This window comes from Zosterops lateralis, assembly GCF_965231275.1.
Source record: "Zosterops lateralis genome assembly, chromosome: Z".
NCBI lineage: Eukaryota > Metazoa > Chordata > Aves > Passeriformes > Zosteropidae > Zosterops > Zosterops lateralis.
This window is the reverse complement of record NC_139800.1, coordinates 76,853,706-76,866,665: the sequence shown is the minus strand read 5'-3', so window position 1 is coordinate 76,866,665 and position 12,960 is coordinate 76,853,706. Positions and strand designations below refer to the sequence as shown.

General features: G+C 47.8%; 1 protein-coding gene across 3 annotated transcripts in view; it reads right to left on the bottom strand.

The window, feature by feature from the left end:
- Window positions 1-12,960, bottom strand: part of PAX5 (paired box 5) — a 130,902-nt gene that overhangs the window by 103,122 nt on the left and 14,820 nt on the right. For all 3 annotated transcript variants that reach the window (XM_083883898.1, XM_083883897.1, XM_083883896.1), the window contains exons 4-5: window positions 9,992-10,056; window positions 7,915-8,043 (exon numbers count right to left, since the gene is read on the bottom strand). In XM_083883898.1, the coding sequence (XP_083740024.1) occupies window positions 7,915-8,043; window positions 9,992-10,056 (194 nt within the window). The remainder of the gene's footprint in view (window positions 1-7,914; window positions 8,044-9,991; window positions 10,057-12,960) is intronic.

Below are 12,960 nucleotides of genomic sequence, written 5' to 3'. Positions count from 1 at the left end.
CCACTGTCTGACAGAACTGAAGGTTGCACAAGGAGGTTCTCAGCCCAGGCTCTATCACCTGGTTGGGCAGAGCCTGGACTTTCCCTCCCCAGAATATGTCCTGCCTGAACACAGCTCAGCCAAACACTTTGCTCTCAAACATTAGAACAGCTCCATTTGGAGGCTGAAATGACTTTTTGCTTAATTTCTGTGAATTTAGACATGCAGAACTTTCTCAGAATCTGAGACTACATTATTTTAATGCTGCTGTAGTGGAGATCTGAGCTGACCTATATTTATTCTTTTTTTCCCTAGAATTTGATAAGGAATGAAATTTCGAAGAGAAATCCTGTGCCAGATGAGGTGCGCCTGTTAATGTGTGAGATGGCTGGATCAGCACCAATGAGCCCACAGATGCAGGGTGATTCTTGGAACACTCAAGGATCGAAATCTTATGCCCTGGGACAGTCAAACCCCTCCTCCAGACATCCACAACCATCTATGTGTGACACCATCACTGCTGGTGTCAATACATCATCCATGAGTTACATCATCACTGCTGGTGTCAAATCACCAGCGTGGCCAGAGCCTGCTGCCACAACACCACAGTCAGGATGGTCCATATAAGGTACACGAAAGGCAAATGCAAAAACTAAGAGAAAATTCCAAGTGTTCTCAGAAATTATGTTCAAGAACTGAAAAATGAGCTTCCAATGAAATGTTAAAAAAAATAAATAAAACCTCCACCAAAAGTAGATCCCTTAGGACAGAGCACAGATGAAGCCATCATTACAATGTAATAGCAAAGTCCACATCATATTCTATTTAAAATTATAATGTCAGTGTCTGTGTGGTGAGGGAAAACCATCTCTTGTGAAGAGATAAAGAAATGATGGGACAAATAGCCTTACCCACTGTGCAACCCTAGGAATGGAACCCTGAACGCAAAGGACAGTCTACATCAGCAGGAGAAATTCAGATCAGTACCTGCTGACCCTGCAAAACCTCATGCCCTTCAAAAGCTTCATCTCATTGTAGTCACTGGACTTATTCCTTGGAGTAAAGACAACTCCAGTGAGTAAGCACTGCTGAACTGGGGCAAGAAGTTATTAAAATAAACTCCAGCACTTCCTGAGGATTCTGGAGGAGGTTTCTTTCTCTTTCACCTCTGTGTGGGCTTGGACATCTCCACTTGTTTAACCAGATTGCCTGCAGTACAGAGTGAGTTTTCTGATTTTTATGCATTTTTCCCCTGCCTCTTTTTGGCTACTGCTGACTCAGCAGTGGGATCTTTGCAGCCCAGGGACTCCACACAGGCATCTCTCTGCAGTGCCATGGAGCCAGGAGGCATGATCAGTCCCCTTCCCATCCACTTGAGGAAGACTCTCTGTGTGTCCCTTTCTAATCACCACTGCCCAGACAGACACTGAAGTCTTTTGACATAATAAACTTGAAGTGTCCATTGGCAGGTGATTTTTTTTCTCTCCATAACCTCCTGCTTTATTCCCCCTCACTGTTTTTCTGCTTTTATCTGTTTCCATTGCAGTTAAGATTCCCAAAGGGTTCTGTCCTTTGCACACCACTTGCATGGTGCAGAAGACCCAAGAAAGTGCTGGAGAGGATACCATCAATCCCCAACACCATCAGGCTCTGGTCACTATCTAAAGTGAGCTGAGTAATAAGGACTTATGTCAACACTGAGACTCATCAGTGGTTAATTTATGCACCAAACCCCATCACCTGCTGGCTGCAACATGTGTTTTTCTCCTGCTGAGGCTGAGAGTGTGGGCAGGCAGTACAAACACCTCTGTGGGCTCTGTCACCATCTGTATTCCTAAGCCAGCACCATGACCCCTCAATTCAGCAAGTCCTCCCTGATGGGGATGCTCCAGCACCCCAAGTCAAAAGTGCCTAAACCAACTCAAGAAACCACAAGAAATAAATCTTGGGGGTTAGAGAACCCACCCCTTCCCAGGAGGGGACAGGGCTTTTACACCAGAGCAGATGTTTACTAGAGGTGTCCTGGGATGAGCAGGACACTGAGAGCACACACAGAGCCAGCACTGACTCCCAGGAAGAGGGGCATCAGAGTGGACAGAGGAGTCCCACATTCCAGCCCTCAGAGATTCTGGTATTTGATGGAGTAGTATTTCTATTACCAGGGTACCCTACAGTAAGATCTACTTTACCTTTATGAAAATTTGGAAAGCCATAGCTGAAAAGGGATGTTAACACACTCCTGACTAACTTCATGGCTGGTGGGCCTCTCCTTGTAGCCCTGGGCCCTCCAGAGAGCTAAAGGCTGGCACAGCAGCTCTCACCACTCTTTGCCAGCACACAGAGATCAGTGATAGGGTGGGAGCTCTATGCTGTCACAGACAGGACACTGGGACCAAGAGGGCAGGGCAAGCATAAGTTTGTGTCCACTATAAAGAGACAGAGCAGTGGAATGCCCCTGGACACTATCTATCTGCCACATGTATGCACTGCAAGTCATGGCACAACTTCAGGTAGGCACAGAGATGTGGACATCACACCTGATTGTTCTGGGGAAAGCTTAGCACCAGCTGTGGTTCTGGTGTTCAACTTTTAAAGAAGTGCACTTAAGACAAAAGCAAAAAAAATACTTCTCAAGCCTTTTCAGCAGCCTCCTAGAGTTGATACCTTGGCACATTGTCCCTTGACCACAAGAGGAGATGACAGAAGAACCTGGCAGCACTTACCCCATGTTTGGCTCCCTTTGGAGGCCACTGACCCTCTCATGCAGCCTCCAAGATATTTGTGCCCACAGCCCTTCAAACCTCTGCCTAGATACGAGTGTAGTTTCTTATTTCTGGGAAATAACATAGCTCATGGGTCTGTTATGGAGGAAAGACACAGAATACAAAAACACTCATGCTGAGTGGTATGTTCTGCTTTCCTGTCTCTCTGTCCCCAGACACTGACTTGGCAAGCTCTTGTCCACCTTTGTCACTGCCAAGCCCTTCTCCAGCTGATCTCCACAGTGGCCACAGTGCTGGTGTCATTGGAAATATCCCTCTGAGCTTCCATGCACAGATCAGCACTTGCTTGGATACCCAGACATGCCTAACTCAGGGCATCCCTTCAGGAAAACATAGTGACTGTAAAATAGGATGGTTCTATGAGACATTGGATTGCACCCACCACTGTGTGCAACCCTTCTCATTTCCTTCTCATTTCCTTTTCATTTCTGTTAGTGCCCTGGCCCCTCTTGGAGCCTGATTGTCTCAAACAGAAGGCCAAACACCTGGGAACACACCATATTAAAGGCATTTCTCAAAGAGTTCAGTCAAGGAAAGAAAGCACCAGCACTTACATCATCACACCAGATAGTGACAGCAATGTTGGATTATAGCTGGTGAGAATGGAAAGAAAACAAAACAACTGATATGAGTAGAAGTTTCCTGCCACACTGCTTTCAATTCCCCAAACTCCTCCACTGCTGAGAAGTCTGTTAAGATTGAATTTGAGATATGATCTCTGCAGCTCTTTGATGCACATATCTAAATCTGCCTAACCCCTCCTGCAGCAAGGAGGGGCAGGTGGGGAGAAGACACTTGCATTCTGTGTGGCACTTTGTTGAGGATGTCCTGCTGAATTTGGGCAGACCAGCCCACAGAGAGTTTGCAGTCAGGCACTTATGGTTGCACAGAGCCTTTTGCTCAAATTAGCTGCATCTGTAAAAGGGAAGCACACAGGCCAAGTGGTCTAGCACAGCCCATGTCCTTGTGAGAAAACAAATTATCCTCCCTGCCCCCACGGCTGTACCTGAGCTGAGCAGTGGCCCCTCTGTGCCAACCCCTGCATTAGCAGACACCAGCTAAATGGGTGCCAGCTTGCACACCAACATTGTGCCAGGGAAGTGATAACCCTGGAGTGGGTTTTGGGGTTTTTTTGTTTCTTTTTTTTCCAAAAGCTGGATGTTGGTGATCTTTGTTGGTCCCTTTCAGCTCAGGATATTCTATGATTTTAGCCATATGACATTTATGCCCATTGACAGCCTCTATTTTAGTAGCCTACAAGTAATGCTAGTGACACAACAGGCATCCTGGACTCTCAGAGAAAATACTGTAGGCAAATAGATTTCAGACCGACTTAGCTGCTGTTAAGGTTTACCTGCTGCCCCTATTACCTGTTGGTATTAAAGCTTTCTGCACATTTCTGTGTCAGAAGTGAAGGCAGAAGCATACTTCTGGAAGCTCAGGCACTCACACCCCAACACAAACTGCAGTAATTGCTCCAAAAAGGCATTATTCCCTTGTGGGGAAATAGTGTTTTGCATAAAGCAAGGACATGCAACAAGAATAGAGATTCTTGTAAGTCTTCCAGCTCTGTTCATAAACCCACCAGCAGCCAGTCTCACCTCTCTGCAAGAGTACAGGAACAAATTCTCCCTCCAGCCCTGACAGTATCCACAGCTGCAGCAGAGCACAAACAGCAGCTGCCTGTACTGAAGGCAGGATTTATGTACAGACATGCCCAGACTGAGCAGCTGGAGTCCTCTACAGACCAGAAAGCAGAGGGCTCTGCACAAGGTGCAACAGAGCTACACCCAGCATGTAGGTGCCAGCATTGCCCCCACACACTCCCCCTGCTCTGTGAACACTCACAAAGAAAGAACCAGCAGGCACAACATGATTCCCACAGAGCACAAGCCTGGGCTCTCTGAGATGTTCTTTGGTGGAGGGATGTCTCTGTCCCATTGAGACAGCCCCAGCTCACAAGGAGATCCCAGGCAAGAAGCACATCCCATGCCCCAGGCCTGCACACCTGCTCCAGGACCCCTCTCAGCTGGCATGGCACAAACACAGCAGTTGTTTTGCTTACACTTGGGCATAAGCCCCTCTGACATCCCTTCCACACCTGCACAGCTCTGCAGGCTGGAGACCAGGGCTAGCAAAGAGGGGAGTGAAGGGGGAAGAAGTGTTGGGCTCTGCCTGGCCATGCACTGGCCCTTCTTCCCCCATCATCCTCAGAGCACTTACAGCCCATCAACCTCCTTTGTCCCCAAAACATGTCCTGACCCCAGTCTCCTATGCACCCACTTCTGGGCAAAAGTGTCTCTTGCCCTCTTCTCAGTGCTTGACAAGGATTGTTTAACCCCACTTCAGAAAGCTTTGACTTTCAGACAGGAGATGCTCAGCATTTCCCAAAATATGTCAGGTGTCCATCATGAAATTACCATTGCTCACCAGACTAGTTGTTGCTGGTGCAGGGAAACCAGCCCCTACACATATGCTGGCTGTCAGCACTGGATGGAGCATTCAGCTTGCTCTGACTTTGAGTCTTTCTGCCCTGAAACAAACCCCGTGGAGTGCAGGCACCCCATCATGGTCACTGTGCATCCCTGTCACACACCTGCACCTCTACAACCCTTCCCTGAGATGCAGGACTGGGCAAATTTGCCACCACTGCACCTAAGGAAGCAATTTGCAGGCAGAACAGCAAGGTGGCTGCCCAGCATCCTCCACTGCTGGAGTCTGCTGCAGCAGCTGCCTGTGTCTCTCTGCCTCATTACAGGACAGCCTGCTCCTCATGTCAGTCTCCAGTAGCATGTCCTTTAACCAAAAGTGAAAGCAACTGATCCCCCACGAAGCCACATCTGCTCCAAGTCCATATTACAACAGGGGGAAAAATGACACCTTCAGCTATATAAACCAATAAAGACTGTCTGATTTGGTTTGCCCCTGTTGCTACCCAGCGAGCTCCCCACTGGGTTAAATACTGCTGACATCTGCTAATAAAATATCAAGAGTGAGGAGAACAAAACTGATTAATGAATTATATCAAACTGCTCAGTGCAGCTGGAAGGGCAAGTCCATCCCACCTCACCCCCAGGCCGAGGGCAACCAGGACATCTGGACAGCACTGCACAGCCAGTGTGTCCAGGAAATGTGTGCAGGGAGGCAGAGCAGCAGGCACTCACCTTCCAACAGCTACAGACAAAGGACATAATGTGAGGGGCTTTCTGTGGACGGAGACTCTCCAAAGTCAGGAAATGGTTAAATTAGCTCTGCTGTTTGTGCATCTGCACCATGATGCAGGCCAAAATTAAGTGACATGCTTCTCCTCTTTATATCAGAGCAACATATAGCGGATGCAAAGCCTTGGGACACTTCCATGGGCACAATGCATCCACCCACACCCATCCAGAAGGACCCTGTGGTAAGCAGGATAGAGAGGGTGTTATGGCTGCTCCTAGGGATCCCTCCCAACAGACAATGATGTTGGAGTACCTGACTATGCCTCTTCAAACCTGCAGCCCTGAGCCTATTACAGAAGCAGTTTAAACAGCCTGCTGAGGACAGCATTATTGTCCAGCTTAGGAGCTCAAACCCCATGACTCATCCTGCCAAATTGATGGGGGTTGCTTTAGCAATCACATGCTCATTTCTGAATATGAACTGAAAAAAGCTGAGAAGGTTCTCAGCTCTACTTCTGGAACTTCTTTTGCTTTTCAAGGAAACACTTAATCCTTTTCTCTGCAGTTAAAGCAGAGTCTTCTCACAGGCACCCAAAAAAATGGATCTGTGGCACAGGAGCCGTGTGGTGTCAATATAGAAAGCCTGTCTCCTGACCCAGCTGATAAAACACAAAACTTCCACCCTACCTGCTTCAATGCCTATATTTAACAATGCACTTATAACCTGGATTTGGAAAAAAATATCATATGTACAACCACAGAGTTGAGTAACAACAATATATTTAGCAAGAACCTGAGCACAAGGAGTTTTATACTTCCACCATCAAATTAGTTCCCATGTAATTAAATTGCCCCCCCAACTTCTTGGAGTTTTTCTCCCAGTTCAGTAAATCTGGGTCTACTCTGCAACCTGTTCATATGTTTCCACTAAAGGATGCAGAGACACATGACCCTGTTTGTACAGCCCAGGCACAGGATGCTGATTTTAGCTGTGTTTCCCCCAGGGGATGGAGGTGGGGTGCCACTACAGCCTCAACCTACCCACCCACCCCCTCCATCAAGGAGGGTTTGGGCAGTGAGGGACAGTGGGGCAGTGCAGGAATCTGGACCTGCACTGTTTGCAGGGCACTGCTGGACCTGAACCAGCAGCAGGGGCTGAGGAACATGGATGCTCCTCAGCAAGAGGCAGAAGGCTGATTCAGCAGGAAAGAGAGTCATCCCTCCTTCACACGCCCTCTGAATCCCCAGCTGAAAAAGCCCCACTACAGTTCTGGTGACCCCTCTGCTACACAAATTCTGTCCACAGCCATGGCATCAGCTTCTCTCTGTAGGCTCTTCCAAAATTAAAATAGTGCTCTAAATGAAATGTATTTTAAAAATACAACAGAACAGAATTTCTCCTCTTTCACCTTCCACTCCATCTCTGGTGCCTTTCTCTCCAAAACATTGTTTTCAGTAGGATGCAGAACAAAACAGGACCATACACTTTGTGGATCTGAGGCATGTATCAACAATATCCAACCCTAGCCAGACTGTGATGACTTCCACCCTCCAAGACTGACAAATGTCCCTGGCGAAGGAAGTTCTGAGAGAAGCAGCACAGCAGATGTCTGTGTGGTTAATTTTCTGTGTTTTTGCAGATATTTCCTATTTCGGGTGGCCACAGAGTCAACACAATTGTGTCTCTTCCCCTATTCATTGGCAGGAGAGAAAAGTTCCACAGTGTGGAGGAAGGCCTGGCTCAAAACTGGCACACTGCCATAGCTTTCCCAAACACCTGGAGAAGCCCCTGCTACTGGCCACTGGGTCACCGGGACGGCCCCTGGTTTGTCTGTGACCTGCGCAAAGTCCTGCTGAAACAGAACCAAACTGCACTGCAGGGGATTTCCACAGCTCCACCACATCACAAACACACAGCATCAGCCCAGCCCTGACCCACCCCTCTGGCTGGGCAGCCACGCTCCCCACTCCCAGAGAACAGCTCCTGTTACCTTCATCTCGCTTGCGCTTGTTGCTCTCAGTGCCGGGGGAGGCAATTCCCAGGATCCCACTAATGGAGTAGGACGATCCAGCAGAGTCAGTGGTTACAGAGGACACCTGGGTGACTGATCCTGTGGAGGCTGCAAGGCAAGGACAGGCAGTCAGTCACAGGACAAAGTGACAAAGGGCTTACCCAAAAGCCACTGGCCCCCATAGCATGAGGGAGCTGGGCTGGGGCTCATCTGATCATTGTAGCCCCTCCAGAGGAAGAGCCCTTACCCACCCCAGATGTGCCCAGTCCAATCCAGCAGCATCCCACAGCAGCCCAGGGCAGGGGTGGGAGCAGAGGCATGGTCAGCCCTTGCCCCCATCACAAAGAGTTAGGTCTGTGTGCTGAGGAACAGGAGATGATTTTCTATAGCAGTCAGACACCCCATCTCACACAATGATGGGAAAGTTCATTGCTTGGGACAACAGAGTCCCTTCAGTGACACAGCAGCCCATGTCACCAGCAAGGTGGATAGAGCTTGCTGGGAACACAGCCATGCAGAGAGAGCAGCTGCCAAAAGAGGGTACCTGGGACCTCCGGGGAGCAGAGCAACTCTGTGCTGTCTGTGTCCTCTTAAACCATGCCACTAACCTCTGGCCACTAGAGACCTTGCCACCTGGGGTTGCCCAGGGATGGATGTCTGAAAGATCCTGAGGTTCCCTGAAATCTGACCTAAATCCATTTTGCTTTGGAAGAGCCATCAGAAAAGGGCACTGTTTGTATCCAGCAAGGGCTGTCACTCATCAAGAGCATAGACCAGTCTGGATGTGCCAGATTGCTCAGCAAACTCTGCCCTTGTGGTGTGGTGTCCAAGGCTTCATTGAAACAGGCAGAGGAGGGAGCACCACCATCACCTGCATCCACTTACAGGCTGAGCCTGTCCTGCCATGCCACATCCTAGAAATCACCAGGCAGACCCTAAGGACAGGATTGGGGATACACTGTGGGACCACACCAAAGACCCTGAGACACAACTCACAAGGAGCAAATCCATGTCAGGATTCCCTGATCCCTCTGCCAACTCCAAGCCCTGAGAAACAAAATTTTTCTTCTCTGTTCTTGACTTTTTCAAGAAGAGACAGCACTTAAGCCACTATAGTGAGATAAAGGAAGCTTTATCTTCCCCAAGATTGTTCTAGCATTTTTTGGAGAGAAAGGCTGAGGGCACAGAGTCTACAGTATGACCCCTCTGACAAGCTGAAAAAGTGCAGACAGGTCTGCACCTCCACTCCCTTTCTCCCAGTGCCAGCACACCCTTGCCAAGAGAGAAGCAGAAAGCATTTCACCATATCACAGGTGACAGCATAAAGGCAGAGAGAAACTAGGGCACCCCACCAACTCCTAAGATGCAAGGGCTGACCAGTGCCCTGACAGATTTAATGGAAAAGGGACAAAAATCCTGAGTCCCTCCATCCCTGCTGCATTGCAGCACAGGAGCGCCCACTCTCCTCTGAGAGGCACTGTCAGCCAGGAGAAGGGCTGAGGGTGTCTCAGCAGCCTGGGGGTCTCCTCTGGGTCACCCTACACCAGCATCACTGCCCTCAGGTTGCAGCATCACTGTTCTGTGGCTGAATTAAAAGTTTCAGAAAGTTTCGCTACCTCTTCACTCAAGACTGCAAGTGCACAAAGAACTATGGAAGGGATGGTTGATAGATGGAAAAAACACATTCAAAACTACTTACTGACTAATGATGCAGAAAATGTTATGAATAAGTATCCCTTTCTTGATTTATTACTTTAATTATCTGACATTCTATAGACCCCTATTAGTGGGGTTTTTTTGGTTTAGATTTCAATTTTCTGTCTCATGGTGAAAGCTATTTATCATAATAATCAGTAAAATTCAAAACCTTTTAGCAGTATTTATAAAATTCATTTACTATGTTCAGCCCTTGGAGAATGACAAAGAAGGCACATTAGCACGTGTGCTGAAGTGTTTTATGCAGAATTATCTGTCCATAAGAATGATTAAAAGTTCTTCAGAATATTTGTAATCCATTATTATTTTTTTAATGTATTTTTTAAAAAGTTTTCCTTACCTATGCTGTGACTGGAAGCCGGGACCTGCTGATTGGGTGGCTGCTGCACCTTGGTCCGTATGATCCTGTGAGTAATGGAAAAAAAATGACCACTTAGCTAGCTTCAGGCATGCAATGGCAGGAGGCATTAGACACTATTTTTTCACTGTACGACACCTACATCAATACCAAAAAAAAATGCCTTTCTGCGTATGTTCCCCTCATCATTCACCAAAAGATCGAAGTCTGACAGGTGGACCCAGGACCACATTTGTGCCCTCATCATCAGCCCCAGTAACCAGGGTGATATTCCACAGAGTCATGGAATCACAGAATGGTTTGGGTTGGAGGAGACAACAGTTGACAGTAGGTCATCTGGTCCAACCTCCCTGCCCTAGCAAGGTCATCCCAGAGCACACTAAATAGGATTGCATCCAGATGGTTCTCAGGATGCTTCGGAGTTTGGTGCTTTGTTGGCTTGGAGGACCCAGTCCTCACTGCCCAGGAGAGAGATATCCATAGCTATCTGAGCAGCCAGGAGAACAGTACCCCCTCCCCAGGGAGCTGGAGCCTTCTGAGCCCAGAGGTTCCAGGAGGCTGTGGTCTGCACTCTTGGGTGGTGCAACACATTTGCAAGGCTGTTGTTCCTAGAGTATATCAGGTATGGCACTCACATGGCTAGAGGCATTTGGACACCTTAGGAAAGGATCAGCTTAGCCAAAATATTATTTTTTTAAAGTGTTAGAATAAATGCTAATCTTAAAAGCTGAATGACTATGTTTATCATCACTGTGTATATGCAGTCTCTACTCTGATTGATAGTGACATCAATGAGAAAAAATCAGAGGTATGGATAAAGCAGAAGGCATGTGTGGTGGTGCAGGACAGAGGGTACCTGCTATGAAGGCAGAATCTGGGGAGATGCTACACATATTTTTGACCTGCCCATGTGTTATGAAAAAATGAAAGGGTCAGAAACACCTCTAGGGATCACACAGCTCTGCTTCTGCTTCAGGCTGCAGCAGAATTGGAACAGGCTGGAAGGAAGCACTCCCTTGGTTCACCACACATCCCCCAGCACCAGGCACTGCTGTTACAGCAGCAACGCTGGAATGAACATTTCCCCTCTCTGTGGCTGACAAACTCCCCTCCCATTCCTGACTGCTGTGAATTTGAAGGAGAGGAGAGGAGAGGAGCTGTCAAGTGGATTGGGCATGGGGGTGAACTTACAGGAACACACAGCAGTTCCTTGCTGGTAAGGCCCCCATTGGCAGGCACAGGGACCACCACTGGTGACTTCCAACTCCATCCCAGAAAAGGATGCACTGCCATCCCCTTCCCCTCCTGTTCCTTGGAGGAGTCTGATGGAGGCTGGCAGCAGTCTGGTCTGTCGACAAGTCATCTTTCAGCTGCCAGCCCCAGAGTGAAGCTGCTGGGTGTCAGGCACAATCAGGAGATGGGTTACAGCAACAGACCCCAGAACTGCCAGCCCCGTGTGAGGGGCACAAACAGCTGGGACAGCAGCTTTGGTGGGGGAGCACAGCCAAAGAGACAGGACTCTCCATGGTCAAGAGTGGAAACAGCCCACTGCACAAAGCTGTCATGGTGAAGAAAGGGTGTCCAGGGCCTTCTGACACATAAACATCTTTATCTCTGGAGGAACTAGAGCACTTGAAAGCAGCTGGACAGCTCTCAGCTGATTTGAGCAAAGCTAATCACAATGATTAATTAAGTCTTAATCACACAGACTTGCTTCTGCTATTGAAGAGTGGCCTATTATTAAAATTAATGTTATTAATTAATAATAATTATTATTATTCACTCTTACATGGAGGCAGCAGCTCAAACTTTTCTGCTAAAAGGCTCCCTCAGTAGTAGGGATGATCTGGGTGCAGTCCATCCCCATAAAACACAGTGTTCCACAGGAACAGCATCAGCTGTTGTTGGGAAGGAACAACAGAGCCTGGAGAACACCCCCTGCACTGCAGGGACAGCAACAGAGAACCAGAGCCCTGTCTCTGTCTGACCCTGTGCAGAAATGGCAACTGCAGTGGGACAGGAACCACTCAGCAAGATCTAGGCTCCAGTTTGTGCTGACCAGGCATCCCTTGATTTGCCCCTCAATGGTGAGCAAGAATATTGTGGGCAGGGATCAGCATCCTTTCCCACCAGCAAAGCACCAAAGTATACACTCAATGTTAAATACGAGCATAAACCCCACAGACTGCTGGAACTGTAGGATTTAGCATTAAAGCCAACTGTTTTGATGTGAATTCCAGGTTCTTTGTCACATGATTGTTCAGTTTGGGTTTTCACGGTGAGCCCCTAAACTGGCAAAAACAATTCTCTGGGTAAACAGATTGGCTCAAACAGATTGTATACATTTCTTAAAATGCAAAAAGAAGATCTTTTGAGAAAAGAAGATCTTAGCCAGAGTTACAAGCAGATGAGAAAGAATTAGATTTATAGCCAAAAACCTTGGTGACAGATCATGACCTGGGTTTCTGATACAAGGGCACGAGGGGTGTGGGCATTATGAGTCAGGAAACATACAAGAACGCAGCAAGAGGAACATGGAAACCAGCTCAAAATATGACTGGAAGCTGCTTAAATCTTCCTTTTACCTAAAGCTGTGATTGCCTTTTTTGGTATTTTTTGGAGGACATATGAAGTTCTCCAACACAAGGACTGCTCATAACAGCCACACTTCTCACATGACCCGTTGGCATTAGAAGAAGTAGAGCTTTTCCTTAGGCATTTGATATTTTCCTTTGGTTTTCCTGGTGTCTGTAACATTTCTGAAACCCTCCTTAAGCTGAAGACACCGTGTCCATGGAGTTACTGCACGCTGCTCTGGAGCCTCCAAGTCAGGGGTTCTCAAGCAGCAAAGGCTACATGTGAACTGACCCATTTTTTCTTTTAATTCCACAAACATATGACTCGACGTTTAGTCCATCAAGGCAGAGACTGTGCTCTCCTCTAACGCTGGG